The sequence below is a fragment of the Cibotium barometz genome, chromosome 32 (genome assembly GCF_041138505.1).
Source record: "Cibotium barometz isolate CiBa-2024 chromosome 32, ASM4113850v1, whole genome shotgun sequence".
In the NCBI taxonomy this organism is placed as follows: domain Eukaryota; kingdom Viridiplantae; phylum Streptophyta; class Polypodiopsida; order Cyatheales; family Cibotiaceae; genus Cibotium; species Cibotium barometz.
The window spans coordinates 29,632,183-29,658,739 of record NC_141077.1 but is presented as its reverse complement, the minus strand read 5'-3'; the positions used below and the strand labels follow the sequence as shown (position 1 = coordinate 29,658,739).

General features: G+C 43.9%; 1 protein-coding gene across 1 annotated transcript; it reads left to right on the top strand.

The window, feature by feature from the left end:
* The first annotated feature begins 813 nt into the window (after positions 1-813).
* Positions 814-25,755, top strand: LOC147620063 (alpha-galactosidase 3-like). Its single transcript, XM_086772218.1, has 15 exons — positions 814-1,031; positions 1,119-1,177; positions 3,977-4,033; positions 4,118-4,149; positions 4,828-4,931; positions 5,065-5,137; positions 5,585-5,643; positions 13,122-13,187; positions 13,309-13,392; positions 13,728-13,792; positions 13,891-13,973; positions 14,117-14,207; positions 14,287-14,345; positions 24,811-24,951; positions 25,064-25,755. The coding sequence occupies exons 1-15, from the start codon at positions 907-909 to the stop codon at positions 25,178-25,180; spliced, it is 1,215 nt and encodes a 404-aa protein (XP_086628344.1). The 5' UTR covers positions 814-906; the 3' UTR covers positions 25,181-25,755.
* The last annotated feature ends 802 nt before the right edge of the window (positions 25,756-26,557 follow it).

Below are 26,557 nucleotides of genomic sequence, written 5' to 3'. Positions count from 1 at the left end.
CACATAAGCAGTCACTAGCATTTGTGAAAGAAACCTTAGAGGGTATCTTGCATATTTTTTTATTTTTTCACTTTGGTGAATCGGATTGCAATCATGGTGTTATGATGGACCAAATGAGAGATTCAAAAATACTACAAGTTGCTTTCAGAAGCATCCATTAGCGTTTAGCCAATGGTAGAGCATTGAAATATATCCTTGTGGACGAGAGTTTGAACCTCAGCTCACCCCCCCTCCCCCTTCTTTCTCACACCATAAGGTGTATGACAAACAAGGAACCTTTCAACTCCTGCTCCCAAAAAAAAAAACACACACTCCCCCCCTTTCTTTCTCACACCATAAGGTGTATGACAACACTCCCTCTCCCAGAAAGAAAACACACACTAAGGGATAAAGTAACTAGTGGGGATGTCGTAGTATCCAGTCCAAACTATGCATGATGGAGTTGATGGTTTATTGTCTTGTGGATGACTACCATGAGATTATAAATTGCACATTCTTATAAGGTGAATTTGGGCACGTTCTTGGATTCATCTAGCTATGTATATCTATTACATATTAACCATGAACAACCAAGGCACAAGGAGAGGGGAGAAAAAAGAAATCCTAGATTTCTTAAAAATAAGAGGAAAAAATTCCATCGATTTGACCCTTTGTATTCCGGCTTCCATTATGACGTTTTCCTTCTTAATGTCTTTTACATAGTGTAGCAACGCGCGGGTTGAATACTAGTATATGTATAACTTCTTTTGGGACATTTTGTTGATGGGTGGGCGGGCTGGCAATACACAAGCTGAGCGCCCGTTTCTCACTATCGGGCCGCCCAAATCTTGCTGAATACTCAAAGGCCCCTGCTGAATTTTGGAGCCTATTTCATTGTTAGCTTTTTGGTCAGTCAGCCACCTGGGAATGGCGGGGCTGGCGGTATTCGTTCTTGCGTTACTGAGTTTGTTGCATCATCCTTCAAACGCTCATTTGCTTGATCGATCTCGCTTGCAGCTCAACAATGGGCTGGGCCAAACGCCTGCCATGGGGTACTGCAGACCTCCATCAGTTTTTCTTTTCCGACTACTGCATCTTCATCAGAACTCAATATCTAATTGCTTGATTTAGTTTGGCAGGTGGAATAGCTGGAATTTTTTCGGCTGTAAAATCTCCGAGGAGCTTATCCGAGAGACAGGTAAGGCACGCAACCTGCAAGATTTTCTCTTCTTTTATCATCTAACCATTGCACAGCTAATTTAATTGTGTCTTACGCATACAAATCACTAGACCCTTCTAGTGGGCGCTGTAATGAGTACACCATGTTCATGTTGATGATTATGATTATGTTAATCCTCCTTAACATTATCATCATCATCACCTTACCATCATCATCATCACCACGTCTCTCATCAACTGAAACAAGCCCTTGAGGAGACTCCACAAGTGCCGGTTGCATACGAGGAACACTACAACCCCCTTCGTCGAGAGCATCCCCAAGGGTGAGGCTAGACATGTCCGTCAACTGACTGATCAGAGAGTGTCACTAAAACCCCAATGTCCATATCACCGTTGCCCATCCAGATGTCAAGCTAGCTCTTGACCTAGGTTTGACAGGTTCTGATCTCGTCGCAATCTTCCTGATTGGAGACCCCTTATTATGAGCACTCCACACACTTATATAGGCATAAAGCCCCTGTGAAAGAACCCCTAATTGGTCCTTCACACAGTGGGCACTCACCCAAGGCAGGCCCGGCCTAACTTTAGTAATAAAGGCACCTCGTTATAGCCTTTTGGGCTCCTACTGCCCACCTGCATTAATACTCGTTTAATATCTCATCACCACCACCACCATCATTATCCACTCATTTACATAGGCATAGAGCCTTTGTAAAAGCACCCCTATTATTATGTTGGTCCTTCACACAGTGGGCACTCACCCAAGGCACGTCCATCAGCATAACCTTAGTAATAAAGGCAGCCCCTTATGGCCATTTATCGTCAACCCCCATTAATACCCGGTTAATATCACCGCCACCACCATCATCATTATCCACTCACTTATATAGGTATAGAGCCCCTAAAAGCACCCCTATTATTATATTTGTCCTTCACACACCGGGCATCATCATTATCCACTCACTTATATAGGTATAGAGCCCCTAAAAGCACCCCTATTATTATATTTGTCCTTCACACACCGGGCATTGACTCAAGGCACGCCGAGCTTAAACTTAGTAATAATGGCAGCTCATTATGGCCTTTTGGGCTCCTAATGTCAACCCTCATTAACACCCAGTTAATATCTCACCACCACCACCATCATTAGCCACTCAACTCATATCTAGCATAGACCCCTGTAAAAGCACCCCTATTATTATATTCGTCCTTCACACAATGGGTACTCACCCCCAGCCTAACCTTAGTAATAAAGCCAGCTTGTTATGATATTTTGGGCTCCTAAGTCAACCCTCATTAATACCCCGTTAATATCACCACCACCAATGTCACATGCACTGAGTGACACACTGGCTCATCATCAGTGCTATACTTTTATTTTCCCAACTGGCCTTAGGCCCAAGATCCTCCCATAGTTATTGATTTTCACTGCCCGTAGGCGCCCACCCGTGGGTGCTTAATTATCCGCCCATAGGCGATGCCGCCAAGGAAGCACCAAGGGGGGTTTTGAACCAAGGACCTCTTAGTCCTAGGCAAACACCTTCACCACTTGAGCTATCACCTCATCGGCCATCAGTGCTATACTTTTACAGATTTAGTACGTTTTTTAGGATTATTTGATGTACACTCTGACCGCATTGTGAGCCCTAATCTAGGGACATCTCAGGCATGAGCTACGTAGGTCTTTCCAAGCCTTAGGTGTCAGAGTTTGCCGCTTAATCCACTTGGAGAACAGTCAGCTCATGTAGATCATTCTATCATAGGAGGCTCTAGGCTAGCCCTAAGCTTATGGGCCACCAAAAAGGGGCAAACAAATGGCCTATACCCAGTCGGCCAGCTCTACAAGAGCATTAGACACTTGTCGGCCAGCATATATCCCTGTCGGCGCCACCAGCAAGGGCAAGCAACTAACACGTGTGAAATCAATAGCAGTTAATGCTTATTTTCAGCATTCATGAGCATAATAAATAGGCCGACAACAGCATGAGGAACTGACCAGCATTAGATGATCATATATAAGCAGTCGCTCCGTCCCCGGCATCGCCCAACACTTGCTCCGAAGCATGGGCCATTGTAGACTCCAAATTTGACACTAGCATACGTTCCGCTCCATCCAAAATGGGAGGACATATTTGCCAGAAGAGCCTTATATTCTGCCATGGTTCCTCCATGGTCACCTTCATTCTAAGAAGCAAATCAATGATACATGAATCCATGACAAGTAGCCGGGGAGGGTTGCAGCCCTTTGCACTAATGTTGGTAAGGTAGGGGAGCAACTCTCCACCAGAAATACCAGAAAGAACCCAAATTGTGACTTTTCCTAAACCTGACCTTGTGCACTCTTGGAATTTAGGGGCTCTACCTATCCAAGCAGTTAATGCACATGGGTGCTAGAAAATGAAAAAAATTGCAGGTTCACTAGGCTCTGATACCAACTGAAAGGGTAGGTGGGACAAGAGAGTTGCCATGCACGAGAAATACTAGAAAGAACCCAAATAGTGACTTTTCCAAAACGTGACCTTGTGCACTCTTGGAATTTAGGGGCTTTACTCTATCCAAGCAGCTAACGCACATGGGTGCGAGAAAACAAAAAAAATTGCAAGCTTACTAGGCTCTGATACCAATTGTAGAGAAAACTTGTGCCCATGTGCTAGGAGAAGGGTGTATCACAACACGAATCCTAAAAACTATTGTTTGTATTCATGTTCACCTTTCAGTCATGTATTTGTATCTTGCATGAATTTTCTACTTCAATTAGTGGATAATATTTCAACAAGAACAGATTTAACACGAGGTTAAATTGTGTTTTTTTTGGCAGCTGATGCCCTGGTTTCAAGTGGATTGGCAGACATTGGTTACACATATGTCAACATTGGTATTTCCTCAGGATTTCACATGCCTTCTTGTAATATTACATTAGAGCATACTTTACAACATGTTTGTCTTCATTTTTTTGCAGATGATTGCTGGTCATCAAGTCGCGATTCACAGGTTTGTATTTTTTAAGGCCTCTGCTGGTACACAAAACTCTTCCTGAGCAGTGTGAAATAAGAAAAGACACGAGTAGGATGTCTAAAGAAACATCAATGTATTGTTAGCGAACTTGGAGTGGTATCATGGAGAAGGTTGGGTCTAACTCCGAGAGAGAGAGAGAGAAAGAAAGAAAGAAAGTTATATTAATGTCTTTAAAAGACCCAAAGCGTCTATGAGACCAAAATGATGTATACATAGTGTCATGAAATCTCGTCATGGATGAAAAAAGAAAAAGAAAACAGTAAACTAAAACTGAAATCTTGAAGCTAAGATCTCAGACTTTGAGAGAGAGAGAGAGAGAGAGAGAGAGAGAGAAAGAGAAAGAAAGAAAGTTGTATTAACGTCTTCAAAAGGCCAAAATGACCTTTGAGACCAAAAGGTTACATCATATCCATGAGGTACATGATCCTAGGTACAAAATAGTAATAAAGAAAGATAACAGAAATCTAGAACTATAAAATCTGATCTAGGTACATGAGCAGAGAGAGAGAGAGAGAGAGGGAGAGAGAGAGCATTGAGAGAGAGAGAGAGAGAGAGAGAGAGAGAGAGAGAGAGAGAGAGAGAGAGAGAGAGCATTGATAGATGCTTCAAAAAAAAAAACTCATTGCTTTTTGAATCCATCATTTTATGCTACAGGGGTATTTAGTTCCGGATGAAAGCACCTTTCCATCAGGAATCAAGGCTCTTGCTGATTATGTACACTCCAAAGGATTGAAACTTGGTATTTACTCAGATGCTGGGTAAGGAATGCCCAAAAGCAACATGGTAGATACTAGATTTGTCTTATGGCCTAATGATTTTCTGTTAACGTCATTATTTTGGGTGTTTTTGATTTTTCAAATGGCATTGGCTTATGTGTTTATGTAAATTCAGGCTTTTTACGTGTGAAAGGCGACCTGGTTCTCTATTTCATGAAGCTCAGGATGCTTTTACGTTTGCATCTTGGGTAAATTATTTCTTCTTCCAGCGTGTAGGCACATGCATTTCATATGCACACATATTTATATACACATGCATTCATATTTTTATTCACATATATGTGTGCATACATAAATATACATGCATCATACATGTCTCACATGTCTCACATTTGTTTGTATGCACATATGCCCCACATTCACTCTCACATAGTTTGTGTGCATGTATGTACATATGCGCACACATTCACTTTGTGTAGGTTAAAGTAAGTATGCGTGCACGCCTATATGTACAACATTGGTAACAAATGAATGTATTTTGTTATGGTTTGTGTAGGCAAGTGAATGTGTGTAGGTTAAAGTAAGTATGCGTGCACGCCTATATGTACAACATTGGTAACAAATGAATGTATTTTGTTATGGTTTGTGTAGGCAGTTTTATATTCAGGGTTGTGAAAATTATCCTTGTTGTACAGGATATTGATTATTTGAAGTATGACAACTGCTTCAATCTTGGAATCGAACCTCAAATAAGGTTTTCATTCTCTTGCCTTTGTTTATTTGATTGTCTTTAGGCCTGTCATTTCCTGTCTGTATATTTACACCAGGGCCTCTGTTGTGGGTGTGCCCGCTCGATTTAGGTGTTTTCTCATTTTTTCCCACTCTCCATATTTTTTTCCTATTTTTACCAAGTGTGGGAGGCTTTCCTGTGGTTTTGGGATTGATCCAAGTGATAGCCGATTGGTCCTACTACTCCTTGTCTCTCTCTGTAGGTGGCCGACTTCACATGTGTGCTGGCCGACTGGGATTTCTTCAGGTCGGGTGTCCTTCAGGTGCTATCGACTGTCCTTGCTGTGCAGGCCGACTGGATCATAGGGGCCATATAAAATGGCCCCTTGTCCCCACACATGTTGTATTCAGTTTCCGGGATTTTCTTGTGTATATATAGCAGAGTTACACGCCTCTCTCTCTCCTTCTCTAGTGCTGTGTTTTTCTGCAGTGCACTTGCTCTTGAGTTTTCAGATTTTGTCTTCATCTCCGCTGCATATTCTGACATGGTATTAGAGCTCTAGGCTCTTGATAGATCTTGGGAACTGTGTGAGCAAGAGGGGGGCTGTTTTGTTGCTGATTGGTGGACTGTTCGGGAAGAGGAGAAGCAAGAGGAAGGCGGGCTGATTTGCTGGACAGCCACTTGCAGGTTTAAGTTGTTCTTTTTTCCCACGCACCCACCCTTTTCAGTTACACCCCCGCAGTGGTAGATTTACTTGAGATGGCTGAGAAGCATGTGAAGATCCCGACACTCCCCACATTCCCAGTGGACCGTCAGTTGGACGGGAACAACTATGGCATATGGAAGGTAATGATGGAATCTGTTTTGGAGTCTAACGACCTTGCTGATTTCATTGTTGTTGGGGTTCCACGGCCGGAGTTAGAGGAAGGGGAGTTACCCTCGATTCCGAAGGAACGCGAGGCACATGCACAATTGTGGGATCGTGTCAATGCTAGGGTCCGTTCTTTCATTTTCCTCAACTGCACACCGCAGGTAATCAATCATATCAAGCATATGACACTGGCCAGAGATATATGGCAGCATTTGGCTTCTTTCTATAACAGGGTACCTTAATTGGCCAACGGTCGGAGTAACAACAAGGGCAAAGAGAAGGCTTCACCGGAGAAGTCTTTTGAGAAGAAGCCTGACGCAAACCGAGAGAAACTGAAGGTCGAGAGGAGCTGCAATGATTGTGACGAGAAAGGCCACTATTGGAGGAAGTGTCCTAAGCAGACTGGGAAGAGTGCTAATTCTTCAGCTTCAGCTTCAGCTGTAAAGACTCCAGTCTTTGTGCACTTAGAGATGATGGACTCAGATGTTCATCTTCTTCGAGCGAGAAGGTAGTTGGCTTCACCGCAAAGGATACTCGGGAGTGGATTCTCGACAGTGGTGCTTCCAGGCACATGACTCCTTCCCGTGACTTCTTTTTGGATCTGAAATGGCAGTCAGGTCGCATCTTCATTGGCGACAATTCCACAATTCCGATACACAGTGAGGGCCAGATGGAGATCATTCCCGACGGCAAGGGGGGTAAGCATTCCTCTCGTGTTCTTTAAGTCCCAGCACTTGGTTTTCATCTATTGTCAGTGCATGAAGTATGCAAGACTGGCTTCCAGGTGGAGTTTGAGGAGCATTCAGTTGCTCTACGGGACCGTGAAACTGGCCAGGTTGTTTGGGAAGGCGGCGTGAAGAATGGTATCTACAAACTCTCCACACTCTCCTAATTGACAGGTTCTCAGGTTGGTGACTTGTGGCACTTTCGGTTTGGCCACTTAAACGTGGATGCTCTGCGGCGAGCTTTTCGGGACCAAATGGTGGTTGGCTTGCCAGATGTTGGCAGCAGGCAAGGGCATTGCAGTTCTTGAATACGCGGTAAGCAGCACATGGAATCCTTTTCGAAGTAGGCTTCGAAACCGTTGGAGTTTGTTCACACTGACTTGTGTGGACCTATGCAGACACCATCCTTGGGAGGATCTGTATATTTCATGCTGCTTGTTGATGATTGTTCCAAATTCACATGGGTCTATTTCCTTTCTCAGAAGGACCAAGCCTTTGCTCGGTTCAAGGAGTGGCATGTGATGGTGGAGAAAGAGTCTGGATTGCAGGTAAAGACTCTCCGGGCTGACAAAGGAGGTGAATTCTCTTCAAATGCTTTCGTGAGATTTTGTGCAGATCATGGCATCAAGAGGGAACTAGCCAATACAAGTAGTTGAACACAAGAACAGGACAGTGGTGGAGATGGCCGAGGACGATGCTGGAGCATCGTGATCTTCCTCGTCCACTTTGGGGAGAGGCTGTGGCTACGGCTGTCCATATCCTCAACCGGTCTCCGATGACTGCAGTACCTAACATGACTCCCTTTGAGGCATATTTTGGCAGGAAACTTGATGTCTCCCATTTTCGGGTGTTTGGGAGTGATGCGTATGTACACATTCCGAAGAAGCAGAGGGGGAAGCTCGACTCCAAGTCCCAAAAGCTTATATTTGTGGGATATAACTCTCTTTCCAAGGGATACAAGTTGTTTGATCCAGAGAGGAATGAGATTGTTGTCAGTAGGGATGTGGTCTTTGATGAGCATGTTCCGGTCTCCACTGTTGATGAGCTGCCACTTCTTGGAGACCCATAGGATTCTGATGATGATTCCCAGTCTATTGTTCCAGCTGGACAACCACAGTCAGTTCAGGAGGTTGAGCCTGCAGCTGGAGTTGAGCCCCCACAGCAGTAGGAGGCTCTGCGTTCTGTTGGAGTACTCAGGTGGTTAGTGGACACCCTTCAGAAGTCAGGTGTCACGGAGCTTCCCTCCGAATGGACCATAGAGGACGGACCTCGAAGATCGCATAGAGTCCATGATAAAAGTCATTCAGCGGAGCTTTTACAGGTAAACTATGCGTTGATGTCTCATATCATGCGGGACAAAGAGCCCACTTCCGTCAAGGAAGCCCTTGCACAGGATACTTGGAGGAAAGCCATGCAGGTGGAACTGGATGCCATCAAGAAGAACAACACTTGGGAGTTGGTACCAAGGCCGTCAAAACGGTCAGTCATTGGTGTCAAATGGGTCTTTAAGACCAAATATGCGTCAGATGGGACGATGGACAAACACAAAGCCAAACTCGTAGCTAAGGGTTATGCATAGCGGCCAGGCATCGACTATGAGGATACCTTTGCACCGACAGCAAGGATGACCACGATTCGGACCGTTCTTGCCCTTGCTTCTTCTCAGAGGTGGCTTGTGTATCAGATGGATGTCAAATCTGCGTTCCTTAATGGTGACCTGCAGGAGGAGGTGTATGTTGAGCAGCCTCCAGGCTTTGTGGTTCCAGGATCAGGATCAGGATCAGAAGGGATGGTTTACAGGTTAAGGAAGGCCTTGTATGGTCTTAAACAAGCTCCCAGGGCTTGGAATCAGAAGATTGATTGCTTCTTTCTCCGGACTGGATTTCAGAGATCGGTTGCAGATCCCAACCTGTATCTCTTTCGGGAACGCGGCATGGTTACATTAATCATCCTTTATGTGGATGATCTCATTCTCATCGGCGGTCATGTGGAGCACATTGGAGTGATGAAGGCTGCCTTGTCAAAGGAGTTTGAGATGACCAACTTAGGCTTACTCCACTTCTTTTTGGGATTGGAGATCTGGCAGACCGAGAGGGGGTTTTTTGTCTCTCAACAGCAGTATGTTCATGAGTTGCTTGAGGCCTTTGGAATGGAGAATTGCAAGCCTATTATGTCGCCGATGGGCCCAAACACAAAGTTGACAGTGAATGATCCTTGTGAGCCAGTTGATGCCTCTCTGTATCGGAAGCTGGTTGGTTCATTGATCTGGTTGCTGAACACCAGATTGGACTTGAGCTTTTCCGTGGGGCTGTTGAGCTCATTCATGCAGACGTCGTTGAAGACCATTGGGATGCAGGATTGCGGATCTTGCGGTATCTGCAGGGTACGAATGATCTTGGACTCTTCTACACAGGAGGGGGATTGATGGATGGGGTCAGACTCCAAGGTTGGAGTGACTCAGATTGGGGAGGAGAGCCAGACACGAGGACCTTGACATCAGGCTACAGTTTTTCCCTCGGCTCAGGAGCGGTTTCATGGAGCAGTAAGAGGCAGCCAACTATTGCCTTATCATCGACAGAGGCAGAGTACCAGGCTGCTTGTGGTGCTGCTTCCAAGGTTGTGTGGCTGCGGAGGTTGCTTGGCAAGATTGGGTTTCCACAGAAGGAGCCCACAGTCATCCAGTGTGATAACCAGAGCTGTATAGCTATTGCTCGGAACCCGGTCTTCCATGCCCGGACCAAGCACATAGAGATACAATATCACTTTGTACGTGAAGATCTTGGCTGGTGACATCTTGCTTCTTTATTGTTCGACGGAGAACAATGCGGCGGACCTCTTCACGAAGTCTTTACCGGCGGCACTCCAGCTCACTGGGGTTGGTTCCACATCCAAGAGCTGAGAGGGGGTGTTAGGAGTCATCTCCTGTCTGTATATTTACACCAGGGCCTCTGTTGTGGGTGTGCCCGCCCGATTTAGGTGTTTTCGCATTTTTCCCCACTCTCCATATTTTTTTCCCTATTTTTACCATGTGTGGGAGGCTGTCGTGCGGTTCTAGGATTGATCCAGGTGATAACCGACTAGTCTTGCTACTCCCTGTCTCTCTCTATAGCTGGCCGACTTCACACGTGTGCTGGCCAACTGACAGGAGCTAGCCGACTGGGATTTCTTCAGGTCGGGTGTCCTCCAGGTGCTGTCGGCTGTCCTTGCTGCAGGCCGATTGGATCATAGGGGCCATATAAAATGGCCTCTTGCCCCCACACATGTTGTATTCAGTTTCCGGGATTTTCTAGTGTATATATAGCAGAGTTACATGCCTCTCTCTCCTTCTCTAGTGCTGTGTTTTTCTGCAGTGCACTTGCTCTTGAGTTTTCAGATTTTGTCTTCATCTCCGCTGCATATTCTGACAGATGTCCCATCTAATCACAGTTGGCAAGCATGTATCAGCAAGACATTGAGGCATTGCTGCACGCTGAAGATTACATGTTGCAGTGTAGGTGTATGGGGATGCAAAATTCAAAGATAGTCATTCGATACACTGTCATTGATAGGTTTTTTTGTGCACAAGATATGTACCCAAAATACATGCCCGCCCACCCCATAGAGATGAAAATAAGCACGTAGAGTATGGTTGGACCCTTAGGAAATAAGTGGTTGTTGCATGGCCATCTTCCAAAAAGAACTAATTATTGTCAGCCCAATTAGGTGGAGGGAGAACTGTTGCATGTGTAGGGAATGAGAGTAGTCGACAAGGAGAGGCGCATTGGGGAGCGAGAAGAAAAGAGTGACGTGAGAGCCAAGAGAAGAGAGGAGAGCCGGGATTTTGGGGAAGCTCTGTAGAAGCTTATTGGAGGGTTTTTTGTTGTTTGGTCTGTTTGGATTGAAGGTCGTTGCGACGGCTGTGATTGTTTTGTGTAGAGGTGGGAATTGTGTGGGAAAGCTTGGGTTTGTTCGGAGCAAAGAGTGCAAAGGAGATAGAGGGTCTTGTAGGAGGTTGTGGTGCCCTAGGACCTCTAGGAGTTGCAACTCTATTAGAACTTGGACCAGCCCAAGGATTTATTCAACAGTTTTCTGCTATGTTTAAAGGTGGAAGTCTGTAGAGTGTGGCTGCAGAGCCCTTTGTTTCTGGTTCTTGTGAAATTGAAGAAAAAAGCTTGAAGTGCTTTGTTGGAATATACTTGTGGAGAATCCCTCTGTTTCCTTGTTGTATTCATATCTTGTATGAATCCCATGTCTTAGGGTTGTTGAGACAGGCTAAATTATCATCTATATGCAAAGGGCTTCCTATGGTTTTGATTGATGAGTTGTTTATGCTCTGGTATATGTTGTTTGGGTTGAGATTGTTGAGAGAATACCTGTGTGAATGAAGATCAGAAGTTTGTTGAATCAGGTCTGAGTCAGAAAGCTCTAATTTTGAGTCAGTAGGGTCTGACAGAGTCAGCTGGAGTCAGTTTTGTGTTTGGTCTAGCTAGCTGATGTTGTAAAAGAGTAGATTTTGTCTGGTTTGAAGTTTGTGAAATCTGGGCTGACCATCAGAGAGTAGTTGGAAGTCACTTGGATTGGTTGTGGGCTGGATGGTGGTCTAGGTCAGCAAGGTGCCAGCTAGGGTCAGTTGAGTATCAATACGAGTCAATTGAGGGTATACAAGGGTAGATTTGGTTTTTTTTTTGGGTTGAAAGGAAGTGATATAGGGTTTTTTGTCTGACTGTCAGATTTTCAGTAAGTCAATCAGTAGTCAGATTTGCAGAATTGAAGGGGAAAGTGTTCCAGAGTCAGTAGACAGTCTACTGTCAACCTTGAGTCTTGGTGGAATTTGAGGTTTTTGAGGGAGTGGAAGTGTTAAGGGCACAAGAGTGGTGAGATCTGACCCAGGGCTGAGTTAGCTGAGGTAGCTAAGTCAGATTTCAGTCAGCAGGGAGAGCTGATAGGATGAGTGAAGTTTTGAAGCAAGGAATTTTAGGTTTGCTGGGCTTGGAGGACTTTTTTGGAGCTTGGCAGACATATATCTGATTGGGGTCAGCAGCAGCTATCTGATTCAGTTTACAGTCAAAAGTTGATCAGCTGGGTGTCAGCAGTTGTTGGGAGTGTTTTTGGTCAGCTGGTGGTTAGAAAAGGTTAGCTAAGGACGTAGCAGTGAAGATCAGAGCTATTGGAGGTCGAATCTGACATGGGAGGACAGCTGGAGGAGTCAGCTAAATTAGTTTGAGGGGTTTTAAGGTGTCCTACTATGTCAGCTAGCAGCTATCCGATTCAGTTTACAGTCAGAAGTTGATCAGCTGGGTGTCAGCAGTTGGGAGTGTCTGGTGGTTAGAAAAGGTCAGCTGAGGACGTAGCAGTGAAGATCAAAGCTATTGGAGGTCGGATCTGACATGGGAGGACAGCTGGAGGGAGTCAGCTGAATTAGTTTGAGGGATTTTAAGGTGTCCAACTGTGTCAACTGAAGGTCAGAGGATATCAGCTGAGTGGATTGGTACTCTGGATTTGTGTTGTGCTAGTGTTGTGGTGTTAGTTTATAGAGTCCTCCCTAAGGTGGTGTGTTCGGACGAGCTATAGAGGCAGACTCCCCCGACACATCACCGTAGTTCTGCTTCACAGGGTGGAAGTTTGTAGCAGGAGTATCTTCGCAACCTTGGAGCAGCATTGGAGTTTAAATCATATTCTACACTCCTATAGGCTTCCACTGGATGGCTAGAGGGGCTCAGATCAATTCACGTTCTCACTTCACTTCTTTCATAGTAAACAGTAAATAGTAAAATAAACCTTGCTTTAAGTAAACCATGCTCTTATTTCTACATCATCCAACGGTTGTTGTCTCCAAGGTCACCCAACAGCTCAGATCTGATTTATGGGGTCGCTTTACTTATTATATATAGTAAAATGTATACCTGAATGAGTTGTGATGTTTGCAGGTATCCTCCTATGCGAGATGCTCTCAACCAAACAGGTCGAACAATTTTTTTCTCAATGTGTGAGTGGTAAGAATCCTTTTTATGAAAGTACCGACACTCTTCATCATTTGCAAGTGTGGACACTCTTCAAAATCATTTGTCTAGCTAAAAAACGTGCTAGAGAAAATCACCTTGTTTTTTATTCTAGGGGTCAAGATAACCCTGCAGAATGGGGGGAGATGGTTGGAAACAGTTGGCGTACAACAGATGATATCCAAGACACTTGGAAAAGGTTGGTAAGCTTTTATTGAGAATGGAACTGCCTGTGTGTGTGTGCACCGGTGCATGTCCTTTCATGTGTGTGCACGTGCAAGTGTGCATATACATAGGTGCGAACTGCCTGTGTGTGTGCACTGGTGCAAGTCCATACATGTGTGTGAGCAAGTGCGCATGCACATGGGTTTGTGTGTGTGTGTGTGTGTGTGTGTGTGTGTGTGTGTGTGTGTGTGTTCATTATTCATTTATTATAAAAAGGAGGAAAAAACTGGTGAGACTTGAAGAATGGATCCTTGAGAGTTGTAACATTCTTCAGTGTAATAACATATGCATAGTATCCTCTTTCTGCAGCATGGTGGCCATTGCTGACCTAAATAATCAGTGGGCAGCACATGCTGGGCCTGGTGGATGGAATGGTAAGTAAAGTAACAGTGTGCCTTTTCTTGATTTCATTTAACTACTGTGAACACACAAATCTGTCCTCTACACGATGCCATTTGTTTTTTCCTTGCAGATCCTGATATGTTGGAGGTGGGAAATGGTGGTATGACCTTTGAGGAATATCGGTCTCATTTCAGTATCTGGTGCCTTATGAAGGTCAGTTTCTCATTTTATTGAATCAATCTCTGAATTCTGTCACACTAGAGAGTCTCATATAATTGAACGTAGAGCTGTAAGGCATACTTAAGTAAGTTGGTCTGACATATCGGTAAAGAATGACACTTTTGCTGTATTTTCAGGCTCCACTGTTGATTGGATGTGATGTAAGGAACATGTCAGCTGAGACGTTTGACATCCTCACAAACACAGAAGCACTTGCTGTGAACCAAGGTTTGTTATGCAGCCCCACAACATGGTTGCATATATAATCTTTTTCATACCTTCACATTGATCTTGACGTGTTTTGCAGATAGCCTTGGGGTACAAGGATCAAAAGTTAGTATACAAGGATCTGAGGAGTGCCTTGAGGTAAGATTCTGATGTATAATGTGTTTCTTCTGTTGGTTGTTGCTTACACATGACTGCACTGCACCCATATTTCCATACACCCCCATGTACTTGGACACACACAGAGAGAGTGAATGTATAGCTCATAGAGGTTCTATGAGCTAAAAATGAATAACTGGATGCCAAAGACATGAAAATTAGAAACGTCTACCAAAGAAAACAGGCCTATGTACCACGTGGACCTATGTATACAAAGCTCATCATATGCCCTCCTCCTCTTGAATGTTGTATAGTGCAACAATGTCCACCTCTTGTGGCGGTACATCTCTGTGGCATCTAAGGATGTCTTGGTTCTGCAGGGTGGGGGGTCTAGATCTTCAACGACGGGTACATCTAGCTCTCGGAAGACTGTGCCCTCTCTCTAGTAACTCCCTGGGCACTGGTGCAGGTTGTGGCGGCTGTGACATACGTGCTCTGACTGGTCCGGGTGAGCTTGGGTGGTGGTCGTTGTGGTTGCCTTGTGGGTCCAAAATACTTTGTAATGGAGGTCTAAGAGGTGCCTACTGTTCCTGCCTCCCTAAGTGCTGCTGCATCAGAGTCTCCTGATGACAGCAAAGCTCCATCAAATACAAGCCCAAACATCTCTGATCTCTATACGGCGTCACCCATGAGAGGGGGCCAGCAAAAACGCAATACAACGCCAAAAAAGAAGAAGAAGAGTGACATGGTGATGCCGACGTGGTAGGATAGCAGTGCAAGGCAACCTTACAAGCTTGGAATGATGTGATTAGCTTTTGGAAAGAAAAAGATTAAAAGCTTTTTAAATACTAAAAAGAGAAGAGCTTTTATTATTAAAAAGATGCTTTTTGGGCTATAAGTGAGTTATAAAGCGTTTTTCTCAAGTGCTTTTGGGCAAGAACTGTAAATTCAGCTATTCTCTCATTATTGAGGCATGTAAAAAGACAAGAGAGCTCTCTATCTCTAAGCACTTGTACTCAAGACGACTCCAAGGATTTTTATCTAATATAACTCGGAGGGGTGGGTGGGGGGGCAGTCGGCCCAAGGCTATTCCGACTCCTAGTGTGGTGTCTTCTCTCTCTACTCTCTCTCTTTTGTTTATTTTCAGATTTTCTCAAGGTTTTATGTGTGAATTTGTTGTTTTCTTGAAGATAAGCTAAGTACCCGTGCCACAATCCTTAGAAAAGCTTGTTACAGTGGTATCAAAGCAAAGGTTATATCTCTCTCCTACGAGGGATAATGATCTTTACACGCGGTGCTTTTTGCTTTCTCCTCAAGCAATGGGAAGCACTCACCACGAAGAAGAGTAGAGAAGAGCTAGGCCCACAACAAGAGAAAAGCAAGAAAAAAAAAGAGCAAGGAAAAGCTAAGACAAAGATAGATTGGACAGCTGTTTAATAAGTTGGGGGATGTCACTGAAGCATCAAAATATGGGTTGTTGACATGCAAAAACGCAACGCTCCCAAAAAAAAAAGGCAATGTGGCGATGCTAACGTGGCACTTCCACGTGGTAGGAGCGCAAGGCAACCTTATAGGCTTGGAATGATGCGACTTGCTTTTGGAAAGCAAAAGATTAAGAGCTTTTACTATTAAAAAGATGCTTTTTGGGCTATAAGTGAGTTATAAAGAGCTTTTCTCAAGTGCTTTTGGGCAAGAACCATAACTATTCTTTCATTGTTGAGACATGTAAAAAGATGAGAGCTCTCTAGCTCTAAGAATTTGTACTCAAGACTCCTCCAAGTGGTTTTATTTAATATAACTTGGAGGGGGGGGTGCGGCAAGGCTTTTCTGACTTCTAGTGCGGTATCTTCTCTCTCTTTTGTTTATTTTCAGATTTTCTCAAGGTTTTATGTGTGAATTTGTTGTTTTCTTGAAGATAAGCTAAGTATCCATGCCACAACCCTTACGAAGGCCGGTTATCATAGTTGCATGAAACGCCCCGAAACGCCTATTTGGCTAGTTGAAATGCTGAAAGCTCCTTCTCCCCCGCCGAAACTCCTTTCCGAAATGTCAAAATGGCTTTAGGAAACGTTTCAGCCACATTTCATTCTCTTTCAACACGACACCGTTTCATACTTGACTTCAGATTCCAGAACCGACTTTCCCCAATGTGGCCACTGGCAATGCCAAAAAAAAAAAAATCGAATCAAACCTCCTGAATTATTAAACACGTAAGTTGTAACGCACCTGCAAAAAAACACCACCTCAAAGAAAAAAAACGAACTTGCATACCTGCATGCTGGAAAAAAAAAAAAAACGCTTTAGTTGTAACTTACTTGCAAAAAGAAAACCACCTCAAAAAATAAAACGAACCTTCAACCTGCAGAAAAAACAAAACTGCATACTAAAAAAAAACGAGCCTGCGTCTCCCGAGTCCCTATATAACCTGTAGGCATCTTATAATCCTTGCACACACGCACAGTGCACATACTCTCTCTCTCTCTCTCTCTCTCACACACACACACACACACACAACCATTCTCTCTCGCTCTCATAACACATTTTCTCTCTCTCTCTCAACAACACCAAGAAGTTGGGTGAACAGAAGAAGGTGCTGGACAAGGTCCTGAACCAACATGAAAAACAGTTGGAAGGCCTCCGCAAGGAGATACAGGGCAAGAACAACAAGATTGAAGAATTGGCAGCACAGGTGAACCACCACGAGGAGGTGATTCAGATGTTGAAAGAGACCTAGCTGCAACAACAAGGAATGCCAGAGGCTGCCCCAATGATAGGGGAACTCAGGGCAAAAATGGAAGCCTAAAGGCTACGGTCAAGGACCATACAGTGGAGGAAGGGGAACTGAATATTCAGGAAGGTCTAAGGACGGACTTGCAGAAGTTGAAAGCTGCGAGTGATAAGCTGCGGGAAGAATGTAGACCACTAAGAAAGATTGGGTGGAGGTGGTGAAGAAGCACAAACCCCCATAGATCATCATACATGAGACTCTCGAGAAGGAGAAACGCAAGAAGGATAGGGCCCTCCATGTGCGAGTGTGGGGGATTCCCCCAAGGAAGATGCCATCACGCTTTGCAGATGCTAGGAGTGGACGGGATCACCCCCCCTTTGCAGATACATGGAGGGTAGGCAAGGATATGACATGAGAGCGGCCCCTCATCATTAGATTCCTTGATGCCACCAATAGACAAGCCTTCTTAGACAGGCGGGCTGCCCTCAAGGGCACATAGGTGTACATGGGAGGTGATCTCACCCCAGCACAGGTGGCACACTGGCATGAGGCAATGGTGCCAGTTCATGGGGCCTGTAGAGCAGGCAAGTGTGCTATCTACAGTGATGGTAGGGTCATTATTACTAAGCGCCGTCCCAAATAGAGGTGCAGGGTCTATGAGACCAAACACCTGAGGTTAGCAGTATGGAACTGCAATGGCATGCTATGGTCGAATCCAAGAGGCTTGAGCGAGATTCTCACAGGCAGGGATGTCATTTTCTATACAACGACTCATCAGAGCCCTGAGAGGGGCTTATCATACATAGCCGGGTATGAGTGGGAGTCAGCTTTCTGACGCAAGACCCGCACATCAGGAGGAGTACGTGGCTCTGGAGGGGTAGCTGTCGTTTTTAGATCCCATCTTCGACAGATTCTCAGCATCATCCGGAAGGCTGAGGATGCACGTACGCCGCACAACATTTCCAGTCACTGTACTTACCATTATATGGGGATATTATGGAGTTCTCACAGCTGGGGGAAGTCCTCCTGCTCGGGGACTTCAATGCCAGGACGGGAAGTGAGTAGGTCGCACTACTCGATCTGGACGACCCTATCAGACTACAGGAGCTAGACATCACTGACACAGGGCTGCAGAGATCATCACAGGACTGTGAGGAGGTCACAATGTATGGGAGATATTTCTTTGAGCTAGGAGCTACACATGGTCTTGTTATCTATAATGGGATGTCCCCTCCGACGCCCTCACCTTCTTCCCTCACTCAGGAGGTACTAGCACCGTGGACTACCTTATGGGATCTCTGGCTTTGGCACACCTTCTCCCCGACTTCTCCATCCTGAAGGTGCAAGAATAGAATGGAAAGACATAATGAAAATGCTAGAGCAAGCAAAGATAACCAAAGTACTTACATGATGAGAAAGGTTGATGTAGACTTCACTAACTTGACACAAGGAAGTACAACACTCTTATAGAGTGCACACACAAACTAAAGTACCTAGTGTATATGGGATAACTCCCAATATGACACGTGGCACTCTCACACAAATATTAGTTCCTAGTACAAACTAGAACACTCAACTTGACTTCATGTTCTAACACCCCCCCATGAAGGAAAGGTGAGTGATAGCATGAGTCCATAAAAGATGCAGTTCCTTGATATTCCCAATAAATCCCCCCTCAAGGAAATGCCTCATACTGCAAGGATAAATCATAGGCTCATGGTCTCTCATGCCAGGGTCTCTGGTCAAGGATAAATCCACGACTCTAGTCTCTCATGCAAGTTTGGACATCCTTGGGTAGGTACAAAATATGGGATATACCAGGACAAACACACAAAACATAATAGATACCTCTGAGAGGTTCAAACAGATAAGACAAGATACCTTTGCATACTCATAGCGGTTGCAACAGGTTTACAAAATCTTTGGAAACATGATCCAGGCAGGGAACCCTAGAAACAAAAATCTTTATCATCTACCATATATGCTTTGTCATCACTTGTGTCCTCCACCATATTTGCTGAATTTTTCTTTGAGAAACAATTATTTTCAGAGTGGCCATTCTTGCCACAAATCCCACATGGCTTGATGCGAAAACAATCTTTCTCATCATGATTGTTTTTGCCACAATGTCTACAAGCTTTAAAAGAAATCCTTTTGAACTTGGTTGCCAAAGCTTGTTCTCCCTTCACTTGGTGATCCTTTCGCTTCTCCCGCTTCCTTTCATCTTCCTGCAATGCACTTATGATCCCTTCAAATGAAGGATCGGGACCATATTTCAGTGTCGTGACCAAGTTGTCATATTCTTCAGGCATGCTTTTGAGAAGCACTGCCATAGCATCATCTTCTGTCACCGGAGAGTGAACGGAAGCCAATTGATTCATTAGGCTTCGCATTTTGTTGATATGAGCATCCAAAGGTGCTCCAGTTTTTAGATCTAACTCAAAGAATTCAATCTTGAGTGACAACTTTGAATGCTTGCTACTTGCACCAAATAAGTGGTCAAGCACATTCCAAGCGTCAGCAGGGTCTTCAAGATCAGAGATGTGATGCAGATAATTGTCTCCAAGACCCAATGCAATGATTGCGAATGCTTGCTCGAGACGTTGAGGTTCCTTTTCCTTCTCGTTTGATGAAGAAGTTCCCTTGACCAGATTCCACAGATTGTACTTCATCAAGTGGAACTTGATCTTCATTTGCCAAGTGTGAAATCCTTGGCCATTGAACTTTTCAATGGCAGCGTGGGTGTTCATCATCGTGAGGAATCACATATGTTGGCCAAATCGTGGATAGATATTCACCAAAGAAGTGTGCTGATTTTGGTATTGAATTCGTTGAAGAAGATGATGGGCAGCTTCAGAGATGGGGCAGCCATAAAATGTGCAGCACTTGGAGAAAATAGGAGCGACCAAATGCAGCACGTGCAGGAAACAGGGGCTGGGCAGATTCAGCAATGTGGCGATGCTGAAAATAAGACGTGGTAGCCTGATGTGGGGCAGCAACAGGAGCGGGCAGAAACTGATAATGGTGGACAGAAATCGAGGCAGCCTTGGCAAGGAGAATCAGAGATATGGCGGGAAGAAGATGGCTGGAAGAGGTGCGGCCAGATTTGGAGCAGCATCAGGGACAAACAGGAGCGGCATGATGTAGAGGCGGGCAGCAGCAGGGTAGTGGCAGCCTGATGTAGAGGCGGGCAGCAGCAAGAGAATGGCGAGGTAAGTGAGAAGAGGTGGCGGGCAGCAACATGTTGATGAAGACCACAGGGAAGCTCCAGCTCCACATGAAGGGGTATGGGAAGGGAAGCCTTCCAAGGAGAGAGAGAGAGAGAGAAGCTTCTCTTTCTGGCCTCTCTCAACTCAATTCCTTGGAAGGCAAGGAGGAAGGGAGCTGGCTCTGATACCACATGAAGGTGCAAGAATAGAATGGAAAGACATAATGAAAATGCTAGAGCAAGCAAAGATAACCAAAGTACTTACATGATGAGAAAGGTTGATGTAGACTTCACTAACTTGACACAAGGAAGTACAACACTCTTATAGAGTGCACACACAAACTAAAGTACCTAGTGTATATGGGATAACTCCCAATATGACACGTGGCACTCTCACACAAATATTAGTTCCTAGTACAAACTAGAACACTCAACTTGACTTCATGTTCTAACACATCCCGCCACCCCCCTTTGAAGCCGACCATGCCTACCTCTCTTTCACTCTTATCTGCACACCACCCGTCCTCTGCCACTACCCCCCATCTCACATTACACCCATGTCCTTTTTTATCACGATCTTGACCTTGTTTACTCCAACCACATCTACCGCTAACTCCAGGATGTGGAACCTACTGTCCCCCTATCCACCCTCACGTCAAAGCTCACCACCATACTCCACACATCCGCCACCACTTCTTTCATCTGCATGTGGCAGTCTACCGCTAAGCCACCTTGCGGTTCCATGCCCCAAAATTGTTCATATGATGACGAATGCCAGGCCACACGTTGTTAAGCAATTTTTGTGAACCGTGCAAATGCACAAAATAATGCTAGGGCTCAATTTAGGAAGTCATAGAATAAAGACAAGACCATTTTTTTTGTATAGAACAAACTAGTTGCTAGGGGGTGTATAGTTAGGATGCATTTTTTAAGCTGTGATCATCATTCTTGTACATATAGCATGATGTAATTGCATTGTTAGGGGAATAAGGGAATAAGATGATATTTTTACTTGATCCATGTATATTGGGAAAGGCTCGGTGGTGGAACATAGTATGATGAGGATTCTCATGGTATAGGGCATTCACATCATCAAGATAAGATGCCAAAATGTTGGTGGCCAACTTCTCTCTACACATGTTGGAAGTATGGACGAAGACAATTAGTTATATGGGTGTGAATACCCATTATTTTTCGAGAGCTTTGGCTAAAATCTTTTACTTTAAAGCTATGGCTAAAAACAAATAATAAAATAGAGATCTAAGGGTGGTAGAGCAAGGCTCTCACGCATCAACGATTGAGGTAAAAGGGCGGTTGTGCGCTAAAGAAAAAAGGACGGTAAAGAAGAGAGAATAGTTGGCTACCATCGAATTGAAGCGGTTGTTTATGGTTGCATGGCATAATTGGAAAGAAGGTATAGTGGTGAACCATAACCTCAGCCGGATTATATTGGGAAAACACGCATGAAGATAGCAACCACAGTTGTGAGGTGATGCAACAAACGTGGGAAAAGTGTGGTGGGAGATGAACGCTGCAGAACAGAGAGGCTATAAAAGCCTACGAGAGCCAGAGGACTGTATTGGCCGGGGTTTTTTTAGTGTTTTGATCTCTTGTTTGATAGGTTGGTTAGCCGTGTGAAGGGTGCAGAAGAGAGACGGATTGATGGTGAGAGCCGGGCCTGTGTGTGAGATTCAAAGTTTGCTAGTGGGTATGTTAAGCCAACTCTGCACAACCAGAGTGGCCATTTTGGCTTTGGTTTTTTAATCTTTGTTGGTGGGGCTAGTTGAGCCTCTGTTAAAAATACCACAAAGCTGAGAAGCCTGTATGTGAAGCTGAGCTACGCAAGAAGCTGGGCCGTTTTTGGGGTCTGCGTAGAATTGTAAAGAGGGAAGAGCGATTGAGTTCCACGTTCAAACACTGAATCAATGGCGTGTTTATTTTCCTTGACGTTTTGTTGGTGTATGGCTTAAGCCTGCATAAGAAGCAGAGAGGGGAAGCTGGTCAAATCGAACCACATTGTGAAGAGGAAAGTGGTGATGCCATCTTGTACACCAGAGCTGAATATATAAAGGGTGATTGGCTTCTCCAAGAACAAAAGCTTTGCATTTGTGGTGTTTAATAGTCTCTTTCCCATAGTTGAGAAATTGTTATACATTTTGAAGGAAGTAATTCTTTAGCTGTGTGGATGGAGGGTATTTTTTGGTCATTGTAAACTTGTATTTTTATTATAATCCTGAGTTAGGAGTTGGGTGGTTTGAGATACCAGAGAATCTCTCTCACATTATTTGAGAGATTCATACATTGGGAGTGTTTGTGTCATAACCATTACTTGATCATGATTCTATCGTTGGTGTTAGGCCTTGAGATAACTCAAGTTGAGTGCCTTGGATTCTCCTTTTCTATGATACTATCTTTCCAAACCGATTACAAATGGTTCATCTTGTTACAAGTTCCTGACTCACTACAAATCAACCAGGTTAAATCCGACTTACCTGAAGAAGTATACCATATAGAACTTTGTGATGAGAAAGCTATCTTCTAAATAATTATCATTGTAATAATCCAGTCACAGCACATTTATTCAATAAGAGTGATCTCTTCTTTTTCACTCAATACCATAGTATGGTCTTGTGGTGTTACCGGATGTTGTCCTTGGTGCTCGAGGTTTTTTGGAAATTGTGTTAGTGGTGCTTTGTTTGTTGGTGTTGTGGGTGTTAGTGATATGATCATGGTACTAGATTAAGCGATACAGAGGCATTGTGCTACTTTACCAAACGCATAACATCTGTTTTGGTGTCCCCACTGAGGATCGAACTCAAGACCTTCAGTTTGGTAAAACAGATATTATGCATTTGGTAAAGTAGCACAATGTCTCTATATAGCTTAACCCAGTACCATGATTATATCACTAACACCCACAACAAAGCACCACTAACACAATTTCCAAGAAACGTCGAGCACCAAAGACACCATCCAGCAAGGTAACACCACAAGACCATACTATGATATTGAGTGAAAAAGACGAGATCACTCTTATCAAATAAATGTACTGTGACTGGATTATTACAATGATAATTATTTAGAAGATAGCTTCCTCGTCGCAAAGTTCTATATGGTATACTTCTTCAGGTAAGTGGGATTTAACCTGGTTGATTCGTAGTGAGTCAGGAACTTGCAACAAGATGAACCATTCGTAATCGGTTCGCAAAGATAGTATCACGGAAAAGGGGAATCCAAGGCACTCAACTTGAGTTATCTCAAGGCCTAACACCAACGATAGAATCATGATCAAGTAATGGTTATGACACAAACACTCCAAATGTATGAATCTTTCAAATAATGTGAGAGAGATTCTCTGGTATCTCAAACCACCCAACTCCTTCTAACTTAGGATTTTAATGAAAATACAAGTTTACAATGACCAAAAAATCCCCTCCAACCACACAGCTAAAGAATTACTTCTTTCAAAATGTATAACAATTTTTCAACTATGGGAAAGAGACTATTAAACACCACAAATGCAAAGCTTTTGTTCTCGGAGAAGCCAATCACCCTTTATATATTTAGCTCCGGTGTGCAAGATGGCATCACCACTTTCCTCTTCACAATTTGTGGTTCGATTTGGCCAGCTTCCCCTCTCTACTTCTCATGCAGGCTTAAGCCGTACACCAACAAAATGTCAAGGAAAATAAACACGCCATTGATTCAATGTTTGAACGTGGAACTCAATCGCGCTCTCCCTCTTTACAATTCTGCGCAAACCCCCAGAAACGGCCCAACTTTAGTCCTAGCTTCTTGCGCAGCTCAGCTTCACGTGCAAGCTTCTCAGCTTTGTGGTATTTTTAACAGAGACTCAACTAGCCCCACCAACAAAGATTAAAAAACCAAAGCCAAAATGACCACTCTAGTTGTTGCGCAGAGTTGGCTTAACATACCCACTAGCAATCTCTATATCTCCCGCACAGGCCCGTCTCTCAACCCCCAATTTGTTTGTTTCTCTATCTCACGTTTGGGCATTCAAAACAGCTACAAACACTAGTATATGTACATGTAATCAGCAGATGATCCTGTGGAGTGAGATATGCCATGATTAGCTAATGACAATGCCTGCCTCGGCTAGAACTGATGACGGTGGAGGAAATGTCAGGCCTCCGTGATGGGAGCATGTCATATCGACAGAGAATCTCCTGGATTTGTCTCTGTGATGGGGAGAGAGAGAGAGAGAGAGCGAGCATCTACTAAAGACCCAATGGGCCTATGAGACCAAAGTGATACAAAAATGTCCCTGGTATTATGCATATCTCATCATGGAACAGAAAATAAAACAAATCAAAACTATCTTACTGGAGTGATACAAAACTGTCTGGAAATCTCATCATGAAATACCAGGAGCATGAAACATGAAACATGAGAGGAGCATCAGTCCCCAATAGATGGTATACCACTCTCCAAAATATCAAGCATGGGGCTAATGGAGAGAGAGAGAGAAAGAGTCATAAGTATTGTACAAAAAATGAGAAAGCAGTTTTTCTTGGAAGTTCTATCGTTTCAAAGAGAGTATTTTCTTTCAGGTGTGGGCTGGTCCTTTGTCAGATAATCGGATTGTGGTCATACTCTGGAACAGATGTGCGACTGGTGACTACATCACAGTACTGTGGGAAGATGTCAGTCTTGAATCCAGTACATCTGTGGTAGTAAGGGATTTGTGGGAGGTATGCACATACTCGAGCTTTCATTTCTTAATTTGGTAATATAATTTGTTATGCGGCTTTCATGTCTGCAACTAAAGTACTTTTGGCCCTTCATTTTTTGGATTTTTTGCAGCATCGGTGTTTGCCGGATTCTTACATGGGGAACCTCACAGTTTATGTTGAATCCCATGATTGTAAGATGTATGCATTAATACCTAATGAGGATGAAACACGTCTTCAAATAGAGTAAATGTTTCTAAGCCATTATGCTCCATGTCTACCTTTGCCAAGGTGTACACATACATGTATTAGTAACAAGGAGATTGTTCATAATAGACTTCCTTTGTGGATTGCTCAAATCTGTATATTTATGATGTTATTTCTCAAACACATCTAATATACCTCAGGTGCCAGCACCTGACACAAACAAGGATTTCAAACTTTTACTGTAAATATGAGTCTTAAGGGTAGCACTAAAGATACCACAGGCACATACACACACAGCCTTAGGCAATGGGTGGGTGAGAGGTAGAAACACTTCAGTTCTAAGTACGGTGACATACCTTTATGCATGCACCTGCACCTACTCTTGGGCACTGATGAGGTGAGTGGGGATGTCATAGCACCTAGTGTGTGCCATTTATGATGGAGTTGATGATTTGAATCTTTGTGAGTTGATTCTCATGGAGTCAAGATGGCTAAGTTCAGGAAATAATGTGGACTTTCCACTTGTATATGTATGTAATCAAATTTTGCCCTGCAGTCAACCAATTCTATTGATTTAATATAAAGTGAACAAATTGTTGAACAAATAAATCATAAAAAGTGTTTTCCTCCATACATTCTGTCTCTTATCCTTGAGCACTCAAGGATGTTTCCACCTAAGTGGCATCCTTCCCTCATTGGCATTTCATTGAATCAATTACCCTTGTTGTCAAGACCTTGGGAAGCGGACCAGCCCATGGGCACCTTCAAGGCGACCTACAAGCAGCCCTGTTTGGAGAGCATGACATATAATAGTATAAATTTCAACTTGGCAAGCTGTGTTTTGCAGAGAAAGCCCCCTCTCACTCTGCAATGCTAAATTCTTGGCTGGAGGATAATGGATTGCTGGTGAGGTGCAAAGATGAGTGTGAGCATGTGATATTGTGCATGCAAGTGAGTGCAACGAACTATGAGTGACTCATACCATGAGAGGTATCATCATCCCATGGTCATCCAACCATTATAGTCATCCAAACTATCCTTACACCAGGCCATAAGCAGCAAAGTCCCATACCATTGATACAAACCATTATGGTCATCCAAACTATCTATACACCAGGCCATAAGTACCAAAGTCCCATACCATTGATACATACTCTCCAAGTGTTCAGCTGGTGATAGATGATTGAGACATTTATTATTTCGTACCAATAACCTTATGCATTTGTTCTTGCAACATACTCTAGTAGATCCAAATTGTCTTTCACTTCTAGATATATAACTCATGACACATGAAGAAAAAACTAACTCCCCCATGCGTGCTAGGTATCCACAAGTATAAATGCCCAAAGGCATGCTGATTCCCAAAGACAAAATTTATCAATAAGACTGGTCATCCATAAAAGAGGCCTTAGAAAAGGCC